The sequence below is a fragment of the Chelonia mydas genome, chromosome 7, assembly GCF_015237465.2.
Source record: "Chelonia mydas isolate rCheMyd1 chromosome 7, rCheMyd1.pri.v2, whole genome shotgun sequence".
NCBI lineage: Eukaryota > Metazoa > Chordata > Testudines > Cheloniidae > Chelonia > Chelonia mydas.
This window is the reverse complement of record NC_057853.1, coordinates 117,688,605-117,713,086: the sequence shown is the minus strand read 5'-3', so window position 1 is coordinate 117,713,086 and position 24,482 is coordinate 117,688,605. Positions and strand designations below refer to the sequence as shown.

Genomic DNA, 24,482 nt, shown 5'->3' with positions numbered 1-24,482 from the left:
TTTTCAGCTATTTTACTGAATACCAGCTCTGCTCCCACTGAAATCAATTGTTTTGTCATTGACTTATGTGTCACAAAGGTCATTCCAAAGGTTCAGAAAAATGATAGGTGATGTTGGGGGTCTCCTTAAAATATGTCCTATTAGATTGCAAGTGCGACGGTAATACAAATTATTAGTAGTATAAATAAACACTTAAATCCAGTGATGCAGCCCTGAATTTCTATCTTCATTTCTGTAGTGACTATCACCTTTCTATCAGGGCTCACGATAGATATTAGGAAGGGTTTTCAATTTGAATTGATAAAACAACTCAGAAGCCATTTTTCACAATTCTTTCTTTCATTTTAAAATAAGCATTGAAAGAAATGATTTAAAATATTTTGATATTTTTCTGTAGTATTTTTTGCCTAAATTTGTTGCTGAGAAATTAATGCCTCCTGCAGCCACCCTGGGAGCCGCCAACTCTCAGGGACAACCCCTTCTCCTGCCCACCGGCCGGTGCCTCCACTTTGCCCTCTGCTGGCGGTGCTGGGCTCCTCCAGCCCTGTGCAGGGGCCATCACTGGTTGCCACTCTGCCAACATATACAGTTTGGGGGGCAACCCCTCTCCAACTCCGCCCTTGGCAGACCACCCAGGGCTGCGTTGTGGCCCACAGTTCTGAAACTCCTGACATAGATGACAGAAAAAACAGCGAGAAGTCCCAGGCCGTGGTCTGTATTTACTAATCTCTTCCAGAATATTTAACATTGTGAGCCTTGCCTAAGATTTCAAAGTAGCCACTATCTGACACCTTGGCCCCTTTTTACTTTAAAGAGCCTTTCTAGTCAACTATGTGCATAGACACAAAACTCCCTGGAACGCCAAATTTTCCGTATGTCTCAAACAAAAGACACATTTTTTATTTTTTAAGTTTTATGACCACGTGTCTTTCTGTAGCCTCCGGTAAGTGATCTATTTTTTTTTCTTTTAATAACAGGGTGTGCTTTTTAAATTTTGCTTGTTGCTGACACTGCAGTACTGTAGGGAGGTGCTGCACTCTATAGCTTTGTATACACTATGAAAATTACCCATTGCTAACTGCAGCTGAACCGAGAGTGGACAGTTTGCTCTTATTTACACTTGCTGTTAAACCGTGTCCAGCAGGAGCTGAGCTACACCAATTGTCAGCAAGGTCTGAATTTCAAAGAGTAGGCAAGACTTTTTAGACTTTACGAATCCCAGTTACAATCTCCTATACTAGGGATGTGAGAAGATCAAAAGACTCCATAAAATCCATTAGGGTCTGTGCAATACAAATCTTCCTGGGCATTGCTTAGATATTATGATGCTACAGAAAATCCAAAGATAGACTGCAAGTCCCTTTATTTTATCCTCAGTGAAGGACTCTGATCTCCTGGTTTTTCACCCAGCCCTTTCCAAAGGTCTCATATCATGGTGATCTTGGTTGGCTGAGGAATGTCAGATGGGACTCCTTTCAGATAACATTAATGCAGCTCCTACATCAACCAAGAGAAATATTAAGCAGCCCCTCCCACAGAGTGTTAGCAGATTGCAAGTGTCCTTCTTTCAGACCCTGATAAGACACTGTAGCAAAAAGGACTAATGCAATCCTTGGATGCATTAGCAGGGGAATCTCAAGTAGGAGTTGAGCTGTTATTTTACCTCTGTATTTGGCACTGGTTTGACTGCTTCTGGAATATTGTGTCCAGTTCCAGTGCCCATGAATTCAAGAAGGATTTTGATAAATTTGAGAGGGTTCAGAGAAGAGCTATGAGAATGATTAAAGGATTAGAAAACCTGTTTTGTAGTGACAGACTCAATGAGCTCAATCTACTTAGCATAATAAAGAGAAGGTTAAGGGGTGACTTGATCACAGCCTAAAAGTATCTACATGGGGAACAGATATTTGATAATAGGCTCTCCTGTAACAAACCCCTAACTTATGTCTGAGCTATTGAAGTCCTCAAATCGTGGTTTAAAGACTTCAAGGTGCAGAGAATCCTCCAGCAAGTGGCCCATGCCCCACGGTGCAGAGGAAGGCAAAAAACCCCCAGGGCCTCTGCCAATCTGCCCTGGGGAAAAATTCCTTCCCGACTCCAAATATGGCGATCAGCTAAACCCTGAGCATGTGGGGAAGACTCACCAGCCAGACACGCAGGAAAGAATTCTCTGTAGTAACTCAGATCCCACCCCATCTAACATCCCATCACAGGCCATTGGGCATATCTACCGCTAGTAGTCGAAGATCAATTAATTGCCAAAATTAGGCTATCCCATCATATCATCTCCTCCATAAACTTATCAAGCTTTGTCTTGAAGCCAGATATGTCATTTGCCCCCACTGCTTCCCTTGGAAGGCTGTTCCAGAACTTCACTCCTCTGATGGTTAGAAACCTTTGTCTAATTTCAAGTCTAAACTTCCTGATGGCCAGTTTAGATCCATTTGTTCTTGTCCACATTGGTACTGAGCTTAAATAATTCTTCTCCCTCCATGGTATTTATCCCTCTGATATATTTATAGATAGCAATCATATGTCCTCTTAACCTTCTTTTAGCTAAACATGCCAAGCTCATTGAGTCTCCTTTCATAAGACAGATTTTCCATTCCTCGGATCATCCTAGTAGCCCCTCTCTGTACCTGTTCCGGTTTGAATTCATCCTTCTTAAACATGGGAGACCAGAACTGCACACAATATTCCAGATGAGGTCTCACCAGTGCCTTGTATAATGGTACTAAAACCTCCTTATCCCTATTGGAAATACCTCGCCTGATGCATCCCAAGACCGCATTTGCTTTTTTGATGGCCATATCACATTGGCGGCTCATAGTCATCCTGTGATCGACCAGTACTCCAATGTCCTTCTCCTCTGTTACTTCCAAGTAATGCGTTCCCAGTTTATAAGAGAAATTCTTGTTATTAATCCCTAAATGCATGACCTTGCACTTTTCACTATTAAATTTCATCCTATTACTATTACTCCAGTTTACAAGATCATCCAGATCTTCCTGTATGATATCCCGGTCCTTCTCTGTATTGGCAATACCTCCCAGCTTTGAGTTATCTGCAAACTTTATTCGCACATTCCCCCTTTTTGTGCCAAGGTCAGTAATAAAAAGATTAAATAAGATTGGTCCCAAAACTGATCCCTGAGGAACTCCACTAGTAAGCTCATTCCAGTCTGACAGTTCACCTGTCAGTGTGACCCGCTGTAGTCTCCCCTTTAACCAGTTCCTTATCCACCTTTCAATTTTCATATTGACCCCCCATCTTTTCCAATTTAGCTAATAATTCTCCATGTAGAACCGTATCAAATGCCTTACTGAAATCGAGGCAAATTAGATTTACTGCGTTCCCTTTCTCTAAAAAATCTGTTACCTTCTCAAAGAAGGAGATCAGGTTGGTTTGACACGATCTACCTTTTGTATAGCCATGTTGTATTTTGTCCCAATTACCATTGACCTCGATGTCCTTAACTACTTTCTCCTTCAAAATTTTTTCCAAGACCTTGCATACTACAGATATCAAACTAACAGGCCTATAGTTACCCAGATCGCTTTTTTTTACCTTTCTTAAAAATAGGAACTATGTTCGCAATTCTCCAGTCATACGGTACAATCCCTGAGTTTACAGATTCGTTAAAAATTCTTGCTAACGGGCTTGCAATTTCATGTGCCAGTTCTTTTAACATTCTTGGATGAAGATTATCCGGGCCCCCCGATTTAGTCCCATTAAGCTGTTCAAGTTTGGCTTCTACCTCGAATGTGGTAATATCTACCTCCATATCCTCATTCCTATTTGTCATCCTACCATTATCCCTAAGGTCCTCGTTAAAGACTGAGGCAAAGTATTTGTTTAGATATTGGGCCATGCCAAGATTATCCTTCACCTCCACTCCATCTTCAGTATTAAGTGGTCCCACTTCTTCTTTCTTTGTTTTCTTCTTATTTACATGGCTATAGAACCTTTTACTATTGCTTTTAATGCCCTTTTCAAGGTCCAGCTCTATATGGCTTTTGGCCTTTCTCACTTTATCCCTACATGTTCTGACCTCAGTAAGGTAGCTTTCCTTACTAATCCCTCCCATCTTCCACACCTTGTATGCTTTCTGCTTCTTCTTAATCACCTCTCTGAGATTCTTGCTCATCCAGCTTGGTCTACAACTCCTGCCTATGAATTTTTCCCCTTTCTTGGGATGCAGGCTTCTGATAGTTTCTGCAACTTTCACCTGAAGTAATTCCAGGCCTCCTCCGCCTTTAGATCCACAAGTTTTTCAATCCAATCCACTTCCCTAACTAATTTCCTTAATTTTTTAAAGTTAGCCTTTTTGAAATAAAAAACCTTAGTCACAGATCTATTTTTGTTTATTCTTCCATTTAGTTTGAACTGAATTAGCTCATGATCACTCGAACCAAGGTTGTCCCCTACGATCATTTCTTCTTTGAGGTCCTCACTACTCACCAAAACCAAATCTAAAACGGCATCCTCTCTTGTTGGTTCAGCAACTACTTGATGAAGGAATCCATCAGCTATCGTATCCAGGAAAATCTGAGCCCTATTATTAGTACTAGCACTTGTCCCCCAGTCTATATCTGGGAAGTTAAAGTCTCCCATGATCACACAATTCCAATTAGTATTTACTTCTTTAAAAACATTACAGAGGTCTCTATCTATATCCACATTGGATCCCGGCGGTCTATAGCATACCCCAAGCACTATCCCAGGGCAGGCTCTAGTAGCTTTCTTCCCCAATGTGATTTTTGCCCAGACAGACTCTGTTATCCATTCCATCACTTCTTATTTCTTTACAGTCTACCTCATCATTGATATACAATGCTACTCCACCTTTATTTCTCTTTCCTATACAGCACATACCCTTCAATACCCGTACTCCAGTCCTGACTACAATTCCACCATGTTTCTGTTCTCCCTATAATGTCTGATTTCACTTCCTGCATCAGTAGCTCTAGTTCCTCCATTTTATTACCTAGGCTCCTTGCATTAGTGTACAAACATCTTAATTTTTGCCGTTTGGCTTCGCTCACATTCTTTACCCAATTGGGCACAGACATTCTACCACCAATATTACCTATTAGATTGGTATGTACACTGCCCTTCCACCTTATGTCCATTCTCCTACCCACGGCTGTATCCTTTCTTACTTCATTTTCTTCCCTCTCAAAGAGAATAACTGACGTGGAGATTAGCTGGACATCTCCCAACCATCTCCCCCGAATTCCCAGTTTAAAGCTCTCTTGATCAGTTGTGCCAGCCTCCATCCTAGAAGTCTGATGGAGTGGGCCAAAGCTGAAGCCGAAGGGAGGCCTGTAACCCTAAGCCCCACTGCCCAGGGTTGAAGCTCTCAGGCTTTGGCTTTGGCCCTGGGCAGTGGGGTTTGGGCTTCGGCCCTGGGCCCCAGCAAGTCTAACACCAGCCCTGACAACCCCATTAAAATGGAGTTGCGACCTACTTTGGGGTCCTGACCCACAGTTTGAGAACTGCTGAACTAGATGATCATAATGGTCCCTTCTGACCTTGAAATCTATGATCAAGGAAGTAAAGAAACAAGGGTCATGCTTGAAAGTCAAAGCTTTGTTTCTCACATAGTTACCCCCGGTAATATCCATTGAGTCATCCCCCAGAAATGCCACTTTTTGTTTTTGAAGAAGTTTTGAAAGCAGAATGCAAAACTAAGATTTAACACTTTCCTGGGCTGTGAATTAAAATACAAAAGCTGAACCTTTCTTAATAAAACCAACATCTACCAAATATCTTTAACACAACAAGCACATGCTTAGACCATCACAAGTGTCAACATTTGTAGCTTGGTGCCTAGTTTGGGCAAAGGGTTGAAGTTAAAATGTGAAAGGTTTGAATAAATAAAATAATGCTCAGTCAGTTCCCTGCCAAGCACAGAAACACTGGAGGTCTGTTTATTGTTTCCCTTCCTTGTCTCTTCTTTTAAAATCTTGTAAAGACTTCAAACGTGTTCATAATTTTTTTTCATGACTACACCAGAGAAAATCCCACAAACACAGAAAGAGAAGGCATAGTCTGCTGCTACTCCCTGTTATTACCACCTGGCATCACCCACTTAGGTATTCTGAGGTAAAGCAGTAAAAGGAATCAGGAAGTCCATGTTAGCTGGCATTTCGATTATCCTTTCTAATCAGGAGTTGCAATGCTGCACAGCTATAGTAAATTACACTTGTTTTTCTTTCCAGGAAGAATCTCTTATGAAATTGAAGAGTATTGTAAAAGAAGCCCCAAACGAACTTCAAACCCAAGACAGAGAAGGTGAGATTCTGCTCTTGTGTTAGTCTTACACTGTCGTTCCATTGATCTTTGTGGAATTGCTACCCATTTACACCATTGTGAGAGCAGACTCTGACCCACTTAGTCAAGTTTAGACCTGGTATCAGCTTGCACAACTCCATGAATGTGGCCTATAAAGTCATCTTTTATTACACTCGTATGGGTATAAACAAGTCAGAACACTTTTCAAGGAGCAAATATTATTCAGACCTGTGCAGCCAGTGAAAACACAGCCTTAGGCCCACACTGTAATGGGAAGAACTTTGGAAATTTCTGCAGGAGCTAGTGGTGGAGCACATAAAAACACTCCACCTTACTGCCTCCAGCTATAGAAAATATGCAGAGTGTGCAGTGTGCTTTACGTGTCAGGATAAATCATATGGCTTTCCATAAAACTTACTGATCTCAGAAAATTAGAACAGGGGTTAACCTATGCATGGATTTGGACTTGCTGCTCAGTATGTTGAATAACATCAGCATCAACAAGACTTATGGGGAAGATCTTAGCTGCCTTGCAACTGGTTTCAAAATAGGCTTTGTAATGATGCAGGAATTTTTAGAATGCAGAATCCATGACATTTAATCTGGGTCCTCTAAATCCTGGATCTAGATTATTTACGCCCTACATATCTCACAAACATTAACTGTTTTGCTACTATGGACAACGTAAGCTCTTACACTGGAAGAGAATATGGGTGATGCTCTTGTGCAATCAGTGCTAGTGTTTGAATGTTAGTGCTTTCTTAGGAACGGAAGATTAACGAGTGAGATCACGCCATGCAAGGCTCTGAACATGTACAGTTAGATTCTGGGGTAAACTGGTATAAATTGAAGAGAGAAGAGTCAGATGGCACTTTATGTATTAAAGTGCCAAGGAACAGAGGAAACTAAATTGGAGTTACATATGGTCCTTTGTTCTTTAGTCAACAAAGCATCCCTGCAGAGGTTCAAGGGACAATATCATATTCTGCAATTAGACCTCAAAATTGATATAATCTGGTGAAAAACATCGTGCAAATTCACTTCATTTCTCTGTCTTGTTTTGCTTAAACAAAATCATTCTTCTTATGAAATGAAAAAAAAAATTAAACAATAGCCACTATTAATTCATAATCTAGCATATTGTAATGAAGCGGCTAGTTGTGTGTATGTAACAATGCCCTCTACTGGATGCAATTAGAAGTGCTCTACAATATGCCATAAACCCTATAATGCTGGTAAGAGATAATGAAGATTCTCCTCTAGCATACGTAGTAGGAACATGTTCTTTTCAAGCAGGAGGATTTTGGTTTTATCCCTCTTGCTACCCTGAAGTACTGAATGTCCATACTAGCCATTAGGACAGGTGGTTTTATGATTAAGGCCCTGGACTGGGATGCACAAAAATTGCAGTTCAGTTCCCAGCTTTACCACAGACTTCCTGTGTGACCCTGGGCAAGTTAATCAACTTCAGGGGAACTAAGCATGTGCATAAGTACCGTGCTGAATCAAGACCATAATACCTCTGTAGCTGTGCTCCCTGTCTGTGAATAGGGATAATATTTCTTTTTTCATACCCTTTGTATAGTCTATTTAGATTATAAATTCTTCTGGACATGCAGCTGTGTCTTACTTTCTACATGCATAGGCACCTAGCACAACGGAATCCTGATTTCAGTTGCAGTTACTACGTGCTACACTACTGTAATAATAATTAAGTATATAATGCTTCTGCTGGTAATCTACATTTTTCACAATAGGTTCTTGTAAAATCTTAATGGAATCTTAGCAGTTAAAATATCTAAAATCTAAAACTCCGTTCATCTTGTGCAACTGAAATATTAGGATGTGGGGGGGGGGGGGTGAGAAAACCTGGATTTGTGCTGGAAATGGCCCACCTTGATTATCATGCACATTGTAGGGAGCGTGGTCACTTTGGATGAGCTATTACCAGCAGGAAAGTGAGTTTGTGTGTGTATGGGGGTGGGGGGGTGAGAAAACCTGCATTTGTGCTGGCAATGGCCCACCTTGATTATCATGCACATTGTAGGGAGAGTGGTCACTTTGGATAAGCTATTACCAGCGGGAGAGTGAGTTTGTGTGTGTGTGTTTTTTTGGGAGGGGGGTGTGTGAGAAAACCTGGATTTGTGCTGGAAATGGCCCACCTTGATTTTCATACACATTGTAAGGAGAGTGGTCACTTTGGATAAGCTATTACCAGCAGGAGAGTGAGTTTGTGTGGGGGGGGCGGAGGGTGAGAAAACCTGGATTTGTGCTGGAAATGGCCCAACTTGATGATCACTTTAGATAAGCTATTACCAGCAGGAGAGTGGGGTGGGAGGAGGTATTGTTTCATGGTCTCTGTGTATATAATGTCTTCTGCAGTTTCCACAGTATGCATCCGATGAAGTGAGCTGTAGCTCACGAAAGCTCATGCTCAAATAAATTGCTTAGTCTCTAAGGTGCCACAAGTACTCCTTTTCTTTTTGCACAACCAAGAGTGAGTAATCTAAAAAAGTTGTCATCACTAAGGCGGAAGAAGACTTGCTGAGAACTTTGAGACATGCTATATGGTTACTGTACATTTGAATTTCTACCCACTTGAAAAGTGCAATTGTAGTAGGAGTTTTGCTAAAACATGACACACAACTTTCATTGTAGGTCTAAAGAGACAGATTTTAACATATTTTAAAAAATGATTAGATTTTTATTGCAGATACAAGAGGCACAGGTCACATTTTGGGCTTACCAGATGTGGCAAGATCCCTTCAAATGATAAGTAAAAACGCATGTGCTTCAAGAATAACGTATCCTACTTGAATGTTTTTTTACTTGATGGGATACAAGATTATGTTCTGATGTCACTGAGAGATCTACACCCAAAGGGGGAGAGCAGAATACAAGAGCAGAGATCTATTGCATGGAACTGAGAGAACTTTATGCAGGGTCCAGTGATATAAAAAGTATGTTTCAGAGTAGCTGCCGTGTTAGTCTGTATCTGCAAAAAGAAAAGGAGTACTTGTGGCACCTTAGAGACTAACCAATTTATTTGAGCATAAGCTTTCGTGAGCTACAGCTCACTTCATCGGATGCAACTGTAGCTCACGAAAGCTTATGCTCAAATAAATTGGTTAGTCTCTAAGGTGCCACAAGTACTCCTTTTCTTTTTATAAAAAATATGCACAGGTTAGTGGCTAGTTCTGCCATTAGATGCTACCAACTAGATGCATAGCCATTCTTAAATTGAATTTTAAATTGGGCAAGTGGAGTTCTGTTTTGGGCTGTTTGCTCTTCAACAGAAGACCAAAAATTGTACACAATATTGAAGTGGTGTGAGGAATAGACATGTGTCTGTCTGTCTCTCACTTACTTCCTTTTAAAAATTATTTGGTCCTCTGATTTTTCCTTTATGGACTAACTATCCATATTTTCTGCCTCTCAAAGCCCTTTCCCCCAATCATGCTGCTTTATTTTCATTTTTTTTTTCATATTCTCTTTTCTTTACTTTTCATATGATTTCATTTAGCTTTGACTTTAGGAAAATCTGATTGCTCCTGTCTTTGCCCTTTTGCACTTCTCTCCTTCTTTCCATGGGATATTTTTTAGCCTCACCCTGGGCATAGCGGGCGGTAGCGCTATCTCTTGTCTGTTCTGTCAGGTCTGCCCCAAGTAGAGATGGTTTCCCACTGGGGCTCATTTTCAGGCAGTATCTCCCCCGCGTGAGGGAGAGTTTCCGTGAGATGCCCAGGGCCAGTTTTGTCTATGAAACATCCAGAACAGTGCTAGCATTTGGGGTGGACAGTAGCCCAACTGGGAAGCTGAGTGAGTGTCAAATGGGGACAGGGGTATAATTATTCACCCAGCTGCATGACTTTGATGCTGCCACTATGTCATTGAATAATCAGCTACCTGGCTTGGGGGAGATAAGGGTGTGCCCTCACTCGTTTGGGGGGCACTGCATGATGCTGGGGAGGGCTAGAAATAAACCCCCAATATTCCCCCTCTAGGTATTTTGAAATCCCCTCCCTGCCTCCCAACTCAGCCTGGGCCAGGCAGCTCCACAACCCTCCCCCCCCCCGCCCCATGTGTGTGCACACGCCCTGCCCCCTTCCCCTCTCTTCATTCCCGCCCGCCCGCGAGTCGAGACTTCCCCCCCTCTGGCCACGCCCAGCCGGTGCCCACTCCGCAGAGCGGGATGTGAGTTTCTCTTCGCGCGCCCGACCGCACGCCGTGTGTCTCTCCGCCTGGGAGCTGACGGGCGGCCTCGGGATCTCTCTTTCCTTCACGCGCCCGACCGCTCCTTCCTCTCCGCGCCCGCGCCCCCAAGCCCGGCCCCTCCCCCCCTCGAGCGGGAGATTGGACTGGAGCCATTTTAACCCGACCGAGCGAGCGTCAGGCCGCAGCGTCAGGCGGGGGGGGGCCCGCTGAGGACCGTGAGGTACCGAGGGGAAAGCCCCTCCCCCCCTCGCAGCGGAGGGGGTCACGTCAGCCACCCCTCCCCCATTGTCTGGGGGTCGGGCCCCAGCTACCGGGGGGCTAATCCAGCCCCTTCGAGTCCCACCTCCGCGTGTACAGGGTGGGAGGGGCCCGGGTTAATGGGGTGATTTCCCCCCACACCCCAGCACTGGTAGTGCCTGGGTGGGGGCTGTGCCCCGCAGGGGATGGCAGCTTGGGGGGGTTACCCCGTGTTAATGGGGTGATTCCCCCCCACCAGCACTGGTATTGCCTGGGTGGGGGCTGTGCCCCGCAGGGGATGGCAGCTTGGGGGGGGGTTACCCCGTGTTAATGGGGTGATTCCCCCCCACACCCCAGCACTGTTATTGCCTGGGTGGGGGCTGTGCCCTGCAGGGGATGGCAGCTTGGGGGGGGTTATCCCGTGTTAATGGGGTGATTCCCCCCCACACCCCAGCACTGGTATTGCCTGGGTGGGGGCTGTGCCCCGCAGGGGATGGCAGCTTGGGGGGGGGTTACCCCGTGTTAATGGGGTGATTCCCCCCCACACCCCAGCACTGTTATTGCCTGGGTGGGGGCTGTGCCCCGCAGGGGATGGCAGCTTGGGGGGGGTTACCCCGTGTTAATGGGGTGATTCCCCCCCACACCCCAGCACTGGTATTGCCTGGGAGGGGGCTGTGCCCCGCAGGGGATGGCAGCTTGGGGGGGGGTTATCCCGGGTTAATGGGGTGATTTTCCCCCCACACCCCAGCACTGGTATTGCCTGGGTGGGGGCTGTGCCCCGCAGGGGATGGCAGCTTGGGGGGGGGTTACCCCGTGTTAATGGGGTGATTCCCCCCCACACCCCAGCACTGGTATTGCCTGGGAGGGGGCTGTGCCCCGCAGGGGATGGCAGCTTGGGGGGGGTTACCCCGTGTTAATGGGGTGATTCCCCCCCACACCCCAGCACTGTTATTGCCTGGGTGGGGGCTGTGCCCCGCAGGGGATGGCAGCTGCCGAGGTTACCCCGTGTTAATGGGGTGATTCCCCCCCACACCCCAGCACTGTTATTGCCTGGGTGGGGGCTGTGCCCCGCAGGGGATGGCAGCTTGGGGGGGGTTACCCCGTGTTAATGGGGTGATTCCCCCCCACACCCCAGCACTGGTGGGGGCTGTGCCCCGCAGGGGATGGCAGCTTGGGGGGGGGTTACGCCATGTTAATGGGGTGATTCCCCCCCCCAGCACTGGTATTGCCTGGGTGGGGGCTGTGCCCCGCAGGGGATGGCAGCTTGGGGGGGGTTACCCCGTGTTAATGGGGTGATTTCCCCCCCCAGCACTGGTATTGCCTGGGTGGGGGCTGTGCCCCGCAGGGGATGGCAGCTTGGGGGGGTTACCCTGTGTTAATGGGGTGATTCCCCCCCACACCCCAGCACTGTTATTGCCTGGGTGGGGGCTGTGCCCCGCAGGGGATGGCAGCTTGGGGGGGGTTACCCCGTGTTAATGGGGTGATTCCCCCCCCCAGCACTGGTATTGCCTGGGTGGGGGCTGTGCCCCGCAGGGGATGGCAGCTTGGGGGGGGGGTTACCCCGTGTTAATGGGGTGATTCCCCCCCACACCCCAGCACTGGTATTGCCTGGGTGGGGGCTGTGCCCCGCAGGGGATGGCAGCTTGGGGGGGTTACCCTGTGTTAATGGGGTGATTCCCCCCCCCAGCACTGGTATTGCCTGGGTGGGGGCTGTGCCCCGCAGGGGATGGCAGCTTGGGGGGGGTTATCCCGTGTTAATGGGGTGATTCCCCCCCACACCGCAGCACTGGTATTGCCTGGGTGGGGGCTGTGCCCCGCAGGGGATGGCAGCTTGGGGGGGGTTACCCCGTGTTAATGGGGTGATTCCCCCCCACACCCCAGCACTGGTGGGGGCTGTGCCCCGCAGGGGATGGCAGCTTGGGGGGGGGTTACGCCATGTTAATGGGGTGATTCCCCCCCCCAGCACTGGTATTGCCTGGGTGGGGGCTGTGCCCCGCAGGGGATGGCAGCTTGGGGGGGGTTACCCCGTGTTAATGGGGTGATTCCCCCCACACCCCAGCACTGGTATTGGCTGGGAGGGGACTGTGCCCTGCAGGGGATGGCAGCTTGGGGGGGGTTACCCTGTGTTAATGGGGTGATTCCCCCCCACACCCCAGCACTGGTATTGCCTGGGTGGGGGCTGTGCCCCGCAGGGGATGGCAGCTGCCGAGGTTACCCCGTGTTAATGGGGTGATTCCCCCCCACACCCCAGCACTGGCATTGCCTGGGTGGGGGCTGTGCCCTGCAGGGGATGGCAGCTGGGGGGGGTTATCCCGTGTTAATAGGGTGATTTTCCCCCCCTCCCCCGCAGCACTGGTATTGCCTGGGGGGGGCTGTGCCCCGCAGGGGATGGCAGCATGTGGGGGGCAGGGGTTACCCCGTGTCAGACGAACTGCTGAGAGCACTGACCCTGGCTATGGTCTATCCCGTAGCTCTGCCTTGGTTAATCAGGGCGCAAAGCTCGCTGAGCATGAAATGACAGTAATAACTATCTCTGATAATATGTTTGTCCACTGTGTATCTCAAAGCTGTTCACAAGGTAAACAGCATTACCCCCATTGTGCCATAGGGGAAACTGAGGCACAGAAGGGACTAACCCAAGGCCTCACTGGGAGTCAGTGGCAGAGCTGAGGAAAAGCTACTGCTCCCCTACTTCCCAGTGGTTCCATTTAGAATGGAAGAAGCTGTTTTTATATGTTAAATGGTGTTTTTGCATGGGAATAAAATTGATCCTGATTCATAAGGGGAGGATTCTCACTGCAGGGCAGAGTTGCAGAGGCCTATGAAGAAGTGCAATTACAGATTCATGCTGACACCATGGCACCCTTGGAAATTTTTAGTTAGTAGAATAAATTATTTCCTGAAGAAAACTAACCTGTGTAAAGGCTAACTGAGCCATTGGATTTCAGAAAGACTGAGAGCTCTATTGAAGGCTGTTTTCAGGTTTTAAAATGTTCTGTTGCTTAGTGGGGAGAGACTTACTACTTATCTGTGAAATATTGTATAGCTATGATGTGAATTTTTCCTAGCCTCTTGCTTAAACTATGAAGTAACTTACCGCTATGCTCTGAAAATAACTTATCACTGTTACATTCTGAAAATGCATTTCAGATATTAGTTGCTAAGACACATGATTAACAGCCTTTTAGAAAATTAACCTAAAATAGAATACTATGTGCTGAATCTTGAATGACAAGGTAACATGGATTTGATTTAGCAGTAAGACAAATAAGGGCTAATACTTTGTCTATGCAGCCATGCAGACCTGACTTGGATTCCCTTGTAGCTTGTTCTTTGAGACAGTAAGGGTTTGGAGAGCTGCAGCTTTGGTGCCCTCAGCCTGTGGGGAGATAGTACCTCATGTAATCTTACACTACTCATGTAACTTGTTTAAATATCCTTAATTTTAAAAGGCTTCTCTGTTCTGTTTGTAAACTGCTAATATCAGTCTCTAGGCATTGGAAGGCATAACTGACAACTTCCCAGCTGCATGTTGGGCATTCGCAGGTGGTTCAGAAATGCCAAACTACATTAAAGAGACAAGGTGGGAGAGTTAATTTTTTTTTCTTGGACCAACTTCTGTTGTTCTTCAGAAGAAGAAAACTTCAGAAGAAGTTGGTCCAATAAAAGATATTACCTCACTACTCTTGTCTCTCTAATATCATCTGACACAGCTACACTACATTGCATAAACTAAATTAAATGTTGTCAAATCAATGTAAAGTTGGTATGTGTGGAGAAGTACTACTTACCATGTTAATCGGTGTGCTTTGATGAGCAAATTGGGGCATCTTCATTTTAATCTAAAAATTCCATTTACTTGAGTAATACATTTATCCACGGGGCACGCCAACAAGGATCACACTTCAAATAAAATACTAGATTATTTTCAGAGCCCCTGTATATATAATTATTGTTTTATTTTTTTAATAATCTTAATTGCTTGTACAGTTGAACAATAAAAATCCTGTGGCTCTTAGCAACCTTTTATCTCTAAGTGAGAAATGGCCAAACCAAGATACTGATTCTTCAAGGCCTTACTCATAGGAGTAATCCTTACTCAGACAAGTAGAATTGCTCAAGTTTTCAAGTCGACGGGGTGTCCGTTTGCAGTGAGGATTATGCATATGAGTAAGATATGGCAGGATCTAGCCTTTTCCGAGCATATGATAATAGATTCCATTTCTTTATAAATACATGCCACTGCCTGTGGCGAGTTTGAGAGAGCCCACCAGTGTTGGTGCAAATGACAGAGGCTGATGATGGAGACTGGAAACCATATTAACTTTATATTAATTTTTCTTCTTTCTATGCAGTATATTATCTCTAATCCTACATTAAGACCAAAGAGACAAATAAATAGACAAAACTTAACAATAAAGGCCAAGTTTTGCCAACTTTCTACTGAGTAGTACTGCCATTTGTCCTATTGCAGCGTTTCCCAAACTGTGTTCCGCACGATGTGAATAGGTGTTCTATGAAAGAATCGTAATTAAAAAAAAAGCATCTTTAAATTTTTTTTAATTCTAAATTTCGCATATTTGAAGCGTAGTTTACAACTCTTTTTGAATGACTATAATTTAACATAAAACTTTTTCCGGTTATTGATAGATCTTGTATTGAATATCATGGCGTAAAATTATATTTGAGCATAAATAATTAATTTTTTATTTGAAAACGAAACGACTACAAAATAATATTATAAGTGTTCCGTAATAGGCTAAAAAGTGTTTCGTGGCCAAAGAAGTTTGGGAAACGCTGTCCTATTGTAATCAAGAGGGCTACTCACAGACCAGTGTACGACTCCATGGAAATGAGGTTGGCAGAATAAGGCCCTATATAAACGGATGACTTTGGAAACTGAACAACTGGAAAATAGCCTAGTGTTGGTATTTTTCTTACCATTGCTTTTAACTTGTTTTCCTGGCCACTTGGTGGTCCTGTTCCATCACATTCTAACCTTAAGCAGAGGGAAAAAGACCTGACTTGTCAAGTTATATGTCTATTCTTCATATTAATATGTTTCTGTATTATTTCTACAGTATATTAACTTATTTGCGAGATGGAAACACCATTGTTAGACAAATCAACATCACTGTGCAGTACTCCAAAGGACTGTGGGACACTAGCTCCTCAGAGCAGTGGCTCAGGGAAAAAGGTATGAAAATCTTTTATATACCATTCTATTAGTGAGGTTTTCCCATTTTAGCTAGGTATTGCAACACCAGTAGTGAGCAAACTTTACTTGATGTTTGGCAGTCTATGGAATACTTTGACAGAATATATGTGGGAACAGATAGTTTATGCCCAGAATTAAAATTAATGGGTAATGTTCTCTAAGTATGTGTGCTTTGATTATGACATGGATTAAGTGCTGCACACCCTGAATACCGAGCTAAGAGCTGATAGAAACCTTATAAATACCTATAAAGATATTCAGGACATTATTTAAACTCACTTTTTTTAAATCCTTCTTCCCATCTGTACAAAAGGCTCCAAGTCTCAGTTCTCTGGGCTCCAGCATATGCAGAATGGTGCTGCTGCTTCTGCCTGTACTTTGACACATACAGAATAATACCATCACATTGCCCTTGCTCCAGCCCACTCTTCCCCGACCTTGCCCCCCTTTGCTCACTTAGCACTAGCTTAGTCTGTCACATCAGTCTTACCACAGTTATAACAGCATTACCCTTCGCTGCATCTGACAGCTTTCCATGCTGACTTTCCCATCTGTTTTCACATCATACCTGAAATCAAATTGGTATTATTTAACTTTAAGTTTGGAGCACAGCTTGTGTGAAAAACTCTATGCAAAATGGAAATGCAATGTATTAGGTCTTATGATGTTCAGCTCTACATTGCCTATTCCTTCTCTGATGTAATGCCCCTGCATGCACCATGTTGGTGATGTTAAATTGACCATGGCACACACTAAAACAGTGGCCTGGCCAGCATAGGCAGATTGTGATAGGTGTCTTTTAGCTATATTGTTTGGGTTTTCTCAAAGTTTAAATATTTTATAAGGATATAAAATACTAGGCAAAGATCTTCAAGGATGACTAGTGATTTTTGAATTCAGTGACTTTGGGTTTTCAGAAAGTGCTGAGCACCCACCTTCTGAAATTAAGCCCTGTAACATACCTCAGATTAGTCACTCTAACAGTGAGGCACTCAAAACCATAACCGCTCTAAAATGGTGGCCTTGGTCTTTAAAATGCAGTTTGGAATAGAAACGTCTCTTGGTCGCAAGCCTGACACTTATTTGATTCTTCTGATGACCATGTCTGAGGTCCAGTGATGTTCAATGGTTGATGTAGTAGAAATAGTGGGAATGCTTGTTTCAGATAGAACAGAAATCTGAGGACTGGCTACCTGGGATAACCATTACAGCTGGAGAACTGCAACAGTGGAGGATGCCTATTATTATTTCTGGGCCAAAAAATTAAAAGCGTTGGGCCAAAAAAATAAAAATGCTGTGCATAATATTTAAAAAATTCTGCATATTTTATATGTCAAAATAACACAATATAATAATGCCAGTTTCAGTTATTTTGGTAATTTATTTCAAAATACCTGTTAGCAAGCATGTCTGTAACAAAAGAGACAACAAAAAAGATTCAGGAAAATTTTTTTGATAAATAGATTCCTTACTAGGCATATTAATACAGAACTTTGAGTAATAATTCATTTAAACTACAATACAGAAACGCTCACCCCTCACCCCTCAGAAGCAGTGCTAGGCTTGGGGGAGTCAGGGTAATGGAGGAGCTAAGAAAGAGGGAAGTAATTGCTGGGAAGGAGCCTGGGAATAAAACTGGAAGGTTGTTGGGTGTGGGTGGGAGAAGTATGGAACAGTTTTATTTGAGGGGGAGGGACTGTTAAGGAGTTGGGGAGCCTCCTTCATGCAGACCCTGGCTGACCCCTAGCCTCTCCCTTTCAGCCAGGCATATCTGCACCCCCACTCCCATTCAGCCCCTGGCTCAGTGTTATCGCCCCACTAGCTCCTATGCACCCCACTAGCCCTTCTGAACCCCAGTCTGTGTAAACACCCCCACCCGCCAGCAGCACCACTCTGTCTCCCCTATATTCTGTGCCTTCTCACATGGCTTCATGGGCAGGGTGCTGTGAGAAAGGCAGCCTCTGCCCCCTTCTTCTCCACAGCTGGCTGCTCCAGCCTGTGAGCCAGCTGCCTTCTCTTCTGGCACTTCAGCCCCTGTTGGGTGAAAGGTGTAATTGCAGCGTGACCTCTCTTCCCTTCAGACCTCCCCATCAGAGTCAATTATTCTTCAAGGGACCTTAACTCTGTGCTTGCGCAGTGGCGCAGAATTTCCCCAGGAGTATATTATGTTTGAATTAGTTAACTTAAATTACTTTAATTTAAATTAATTTAGTATGGTTCAATGCTTTCACCCGTACACATGTTGAGTAGTACTTTACTGTGCAAGTAGTCCCGTTTGGATTTTGAGTTCTACCCAATTTGAGTCAGGGTGGCAAAATCAGGCTCATAAGAAGAATATATGTTGAATTGATTTTTAAAGCAGTATTTAGATATATCTGTGTTTCCATTCAGTGAGGCAGCTTTCTTTCCTGCAGAATAGACCTGCAAGAATTTTCCTAGTAGAAAACACTTGAAAACAGTTTCAAAGCTACTATAAGCTGAATTCTATCATTTAATTTTTTGTTTAGTACTTACATATTTGTGTTTTTTCCCTTAAATAAAAAAATAGGGGATCTGCCTTACAAATAACTTTGAAATGCTTGACTTGCAGTGCTGTCCAGTGGAGGAAAGGATTCCTTCAGTCCTACTTTGCATCATTATCTGGTCACGTAGGCAGAGGTTTCTTTAAAAAAATTATTATTGGTTTTTATTTCCAGAAACTTATTGATTTACTTCTTTATAATTATATTTATAGTGATTGTACTACCAAATATCACACTGTAGTTTTCTTTTAACTATTTATTAATTTTCCTACTTTGGGGAGTTCATGCTAGGCTTTATATCTGGAAAGTACATAGCACATTGTGAGCAATATTGAAACCAAAAGGTGGGGGGAAATTACAAGGCTGTGCTATTGATGCAGTAGTTATCTTGAGTTCCCTCTAGTTCTGAAGCCTCCAGGAGTAGATTTCCATGCTGAGATTTTTTTACAGTGATGATAACATACTGACCTGTAACAGTTTCTAAATTTTGACAATTAGGATAGTTGTACTAGACAATTAGGATAGTTGTACTTCCTTAAAGAAAATTCTCCTGGAGTCATTGAATAAGGACAGCAGGATTTAGTCCTGAGAGATGAAGTGAGGAAGATTGGAGCCACAACTCTTTCTTACGTCTAGCTGCTGAGTGAATGCGTGTAGGTATACATGAGAGGAGGAAGATAACTGCTCAGTCACATTTGTGAAATATGTAGTGGTAATTGTGAAAATTTACATTATAGTGGTGTTTACATATAATGTAAAAATTGAACTGGTAAACTTACTACTTATATTAAGGTCACTTCTGTTCTTACTTCTCCCAAATAAACAGTTTATATTAGCCAAAATATTGTTTGATTTTTTTTTTTTTTGTTCCTTTGTCATTTTCTTTAGCCAATGAGCACAACACTTAAGGAGCGATTAAAGAAAGCAAGACGTTCGTTTAATTCCAGTTTCACTGTGGCAAAACGCCTTAAAGTAGATATTGAAGAAAAAGATTACAGTACTTCTGAAGAAGGGGCTTTGTTGGCAAAAGGAGCCTGTTCTAGATTGCAAGATAGTTGTGAAATCCTGGAGAAGAACTGTGCTGCAGATATAAGTTTGAATAGTCCTTTACAGGAGAGACATTGCTGTAGATTTGTTCAGAATTCTCCACACTCTGTGGTGTTGGGGGCTGACCTTAGTCAACAAGAACTACTGGAGGAAAAATTAAGATTGCTGAAGCAGGTCCAAGAGAAGGAAGAGCTGCTTCGAAGACTCAAACTGGTCAAGATGTACAGGTCCAAGGTGAGAAGAGTTTCTGAATAGGTCACACTATCTCAGCTCTAAATCTTTTAATGTTTTTTGAAATGGTGCCAGGCAAGGGACAATATCAGGGCAAATTTTGGTTCTCCTAAAACCAGCAGAAATTAGAGCTAGCCAAAAAGCAGGGAAGAAAGTTGGTTGATTTATTTATTTTTGTTTTTCTGTTTTAAATTTAATTCCAAAATTCAAAAAATTGTGACCAACTCCAGTAGAAATGTTTCTCTGTGTGTTCTTTTAAATTCTATTGGAGAAATATTTTTTTAAAACGAAAACATTCCTTAGTAGTGTTTCAAGCCTAAAGATTGCAGCATTGGGCTAATACATGAGAACCTGAAATTGAAACTGATGAGAAACCAAAATGAAAGACTGTTCTGTTTTCATCATCCAAACTAAAAGAAATGCAATAAAAAATAATGCATAATAATGTATCTCTTTAAGAATGACTTTTAAACCTGATGTTTACTTCAAATACATCTTTAACTGTTCTTGACCTCTGTCTTTTATTGTGAAAAGTGTTCGCACTTGACTGGGAGACTACCAGTGCTTGTCTACACTAGACAAAATTGGATGTGCAATTTACTAACAGTACAGCTCTACTAATAGAAACAACCACAGACAAGGCACTGGCCCTTTTTTTCCACCATGTTAGGTTCTTGGATCTGAACGCTGCCAACGTTGATGCAGCCCTAGGTATTGCTGAAAACAGGTTGATTCATGAGATAGCACTTCTCTGTTCGATTACAACTTACAACTTAATTTGCCATCATTGTTAGTGGATATTGTACTGCTGAAAGTGCAGAGATCCTATATGTAGATGATAAAGATCCATGCAACTTTTTGTAGGAGATGAGGGGTCAAATTCTAATTCACTTAATTACATTCTTCATACCTAAGCTTCCACATAGTTTTAAGTGGATGAGCTGTTTTCCCACTTCTTGTCCTGGACAGCACCACTACAGAAGTAATTGTTGCATTCCACTCCAGAGGAGGCAGAAATGCTCTCTGCATATAGCTTTTTATTGTAATTGTTTTGGGGCGCCTTCAGTTAATTAAGTTATATAAATATCTGTAAAGTTCCAAGTATTATTTTTCTATAATTTCTGCAACTCAGTAAGTAACCTTTCCCCCTACCGTTTCAGAATAACCCATCAGAATTGCAATCTTTGATAACGAAATGGAGATGCAGCACCCAGTTGATGCTTTATGAACTCCAGTCAGCTTTGTCTACAGATGGCAGTAAACTGAGCCTCACTCTGTTGATAGACAATTTTGGATTAGAAGACAAGTTACTACACTACAGCAGAGCAGAAGACGACTTTACAGATATGTAATTTACCATTACAAAGGTCTCGGTTATAAAAAAAAGTCTTCAGAAAAGATTAAATATCAACTGATTGCATCATAAGTATTAAACCATCATGATAGTTTGTTTCAATAGTGGATTGTTGTAATAGACTGTGCTTATGTAGTTTTCTGGAAAGGATTATCTCTTACTGACTTATATGGCAGAAACTTATTTACTGAGAAAATTGCCATTAGTGAATGTGAAAATGAAATCTAGTAATATTGTACTTAAACAGCAGGCTGTATCTTCTCATATCAGTTTTACACTGTACATTCTCGTTTGATATAATGGGATCAAGTTAACTGTTTTTTTCTAGTTAATACTAAGATGTTGAGGAATTCAACACATACATATTCTGAAAGTTTCTTCAGTTTGCCAGTCAATTGATGCGAGCTTTCTAAGGGTTAAGTTCAGGTGTAATCACATTGCATATTCTCAATTACTGAAGCAATATTGAGTTTTTGTGCATGGCTTTATTTCTTGTGATACTAGAAGCAATACATATTCTATGGTGCTTAACAAAAACAGAACTGTGTCTAATATGTTTAAATGGCTGCATTTAATTTACCTTTCTGCAATTATTCTTAGTAAATCCCAAAGCCATTTTCACCTTTTTAGGTTTTAGTTCTAATTTGTGAGTGGTATTTTATTATATTAATTAGAGATTGTGTGAGAGAAATTGATTCCCTGTTGACTATCTCCTCCTTGACAATCCATTTATTTTAGCTACTTTCTTCACTGAATTTCTTCTTTTTTTACTTTGAAACACTTTTCATCCAGTGTAAGTTTATAAGAACCCCAACTGCCCCCCCACACCTCCAGAATGCACCAATTCGTTGTACACATACAGATTCCTAATCTGCTGTAACTTTGTTTTATTGTACATGTGACAATTTATACTCCCTTCCTCTACACTGAGACACTTCCGATGTACCTGCAGGGAAATCAGGAAAAATCTGAGTTTAGAAGTAGCATATTTTTGTTTTGCTGTTCCAGAGTACCATGCTCCTGTTTATCAGGTGACACTAGACCTAAATTCTGCAGCAAGGCCCTCTTGGGTGGAAGGTGAATTTTACTGCTAACTGGGAATTTATATAAGCAGTGTTTATTATTAAACCATTTGATAATCTGTGTAGTTACTAAAATGAAAAAGGGGCTGAAACAGTGTCTTGGGTAAGAAGATGGGGCATCCAGAAGGGATTAGCTGCCCTCCCAGGGCTCTTCGGTTCTGCTGGATTGGAATTCAACCCCTGCCTCCTGATGAGGACTTGGTACGAGGTAAGAAATCTGGGAAGAACCATGGAGGGGTAGTTAGACTACTTATGAATCATAGTTAAAATGATAAAGCAATAAACAGAAGTCAGATCTAGAAGGAGGTAGCAAAAGCAATTGAGAAGTTTTAATAACAAATATAGTATTTCCCAAACAAAAGTATTAATGCTGTTAGTGATGTCACCTTGGAATGGGGCTCTGACTTGAGGCATATTTCCTAGGAAAGATGAGGGAAGAAACAATTCAGAACAGGGGGGGGAAATTGTAATGGCAGGAAATTCCTGTGCAGGTCCATCTTAAACCACATGGTAGAATTTACTAAAGGTTCCTCTTTTCCTTATCTGCTTCCTATCTCTTTTGCGGGGAGAAGTGGTATGAGAAGAAATTTCATGCCAACACATCTGAAGTTGGACTCCACTAGTGGGGCATATAGTAGAAACTGTTTAAGAAGAGTTCAGTAGGGTAGCTCTAATGATGCTTATTTAATCTACAGACTGTGAGATTTATTTTTTTTAAAATACAGTGAAGTGGAATAAAATTTAAGAGCAGAAATAAGATGATCTAATAATGGTTTAAAAAGGAAAAGATGGTCAACTCTTTAGGATTCAAAATTATTAACAGCGTGTGTAGACTTAAATTGTATCTTCCAGAATTTAAGAGTTTTGAAAAACAGTTCATACTTCACTTACACAATTCTGAACATGGAAGGCTTGGTATCATGTCAATTACAGCAGTTGAAAAAACTGCTCTCAGCACTGTTTTTACGTGTCTTTTTCCTGTCATGACAGATGTTGACCTGTTCAGTGTACGATGGCATCAACTAAGGAGGTAAAATACGGGATCCTGAACTCAAGACATGGGAGTTAAATGAAGCAGTAGTGTTGTTGTTTTTTTTTAATTATATAATCAAGGTAAAGTGCACCTAATGCTGCCTGTTAAGATGGTATCATGTAGCAATGATGATGAACTGTTTTATTTTAAATAATCAGTATATTTGTGATTTCATTCAACATGTATACTAGTAATTTGATTTTTAACAAAACTAGTTTTAGTTATACTACTTGACAATTTTGCCCTATATCTTCTTCCTAAGTAAATACAATTCAGGGTTTCCTGAATTGCTTCCATTCTTCAGCATCACAGGAACATACATTGCTGACCACAGAATACACAAGGTGACTATGTTGTTCAAAACATCTGTTTCTATAGTAATAAACACGTGTCTGTCATTAAGCTGTGAAATCATAAATTCCAGTTTTACAACAGGCACACCAAAATTGGGTATAAAATGTACAAAATAGCTTTCATACTCAGTCTAGTAAAATATTTTAAAATAGTAAATAAAGGAAGAAATCAATTCTTTTGTGGAGAGATGTATCTACGGTAAGCAAAGGAGATAAGCAATGATGAACTCATATGCGTTCGTGTTGGTGGAAGTACGCTTCTGCTAATATTCTGTTTCAAAAAGGGCAGGAAATGTTCTCATTCTCAGCCTTTCAACTTCTGCCTGAAGAACTGCAATCTCCTGGGCCTGTTCTTTTGCAAGATCCACTAGCTGTCGTCGCTGCACAATATCTCGGTAATGCTCCTTTGCAGCTTTTTCAGAAACCAGCTGTGTGTCTGTGCAAAGCAAAATAACAGAAATAGTTCATATCAGAGAAAAATCTATTGTTGTAGGCTCTGCCCTAGGGTGTATATTATTTCAGTGACAAGTATTGTACAGTGTGGGCTAAACTTTCAAAAGAGCTCACACTTGGGGACAAATTTTTGCTCTTGCAATGTACTGCTACTTCTGTTTTGCCCAGGCACAAATGATGAGAGGAGGAGGGATAAATTTTATTTTTTAGAGAGGACAAAGGCATTGTACCAAAGTCTCTGCTGATGCAAATGGGAATAGTTTTACGACTTCAGTGGAGTTTCACCAACTTATACCAACAACAGTTAATTAACTTGAGTTACAACAGGAGCAAAAATCTCAAGTCTAGACATCTCCTTAGTGTCTGATGGATACTGAAATAGCTCTCTTAGGCAGGGCAATACCAGCTGTGTATATGTAACATACAAAAAATCTGCTGCT

General features: G+C 42.5%; 2 protein-coding genes across 14 annotated transcripts in view; one reads left to right on the top strand and one right to left on the bottom strand.

Annotated features, from left to right (window-relative positions):
- Nucleotides 1-24,466, top strand: part of SFR1 (SWI5 dependent homologous recombination repair protein 1) — a 34,099-nt gene extending 9,633 nt beyond the window's left edge. The window contains exons 1-5 of one of the 8 annotated variants that reach the window (XR_006292335.1): nt 10,386-10,491; nt 15,831-15,946; nt 19,378-19,770; nt 20,928-22,411; nt 23,194-24,466. Coding sequence is in view for 7 of the 8 variants with exons in the window: in XM_043551826.1 (XP_043407761.1) it covers nt 15,851-15,946; nt 19,378-19,770; nt 20,928-21,119 (681 nt within the window). In the remaining variant the exon portion in view is untranslated. Of the gene's footprint in view, nt 1-6,224; nt 6,298-10,385; nt 10,492-10,520; nt 10,733-12,644; nt 15,674-15,830; nt 15,947-19,377; nt 19,771-20,927; nt 22,985-23,193 lie in introns of those variants that run through there. The other 7 variants (XM_037903961.2, XM_043551826.1, XM_037903963.2 and 4 more) reach the window with 7 other exon arrangements.
- The window catches only part of CFAP43 (cilia and flagella associated protein 43), an 89,444-nt gene continuing 88,452 nt past the window's right edge, over nt 23,491-24,482 (bottom strand). For all 6 annotated transcript variants that reach the window (XM_037903958.2, XM_043551817.1, XM_043551818.1 and 3 more), the window contains one exon: nt 23,491-24,025. In XM_037903958.2, the coding sequence (XP_037759886.1) occupies nt 23,853-24,025 (173 nt within the window). In that variant the 3' untranslated portion in view covers nt 23,491-23,852. The remainder of the gene's footprint in view (nt 24,026-24,482) is intronic.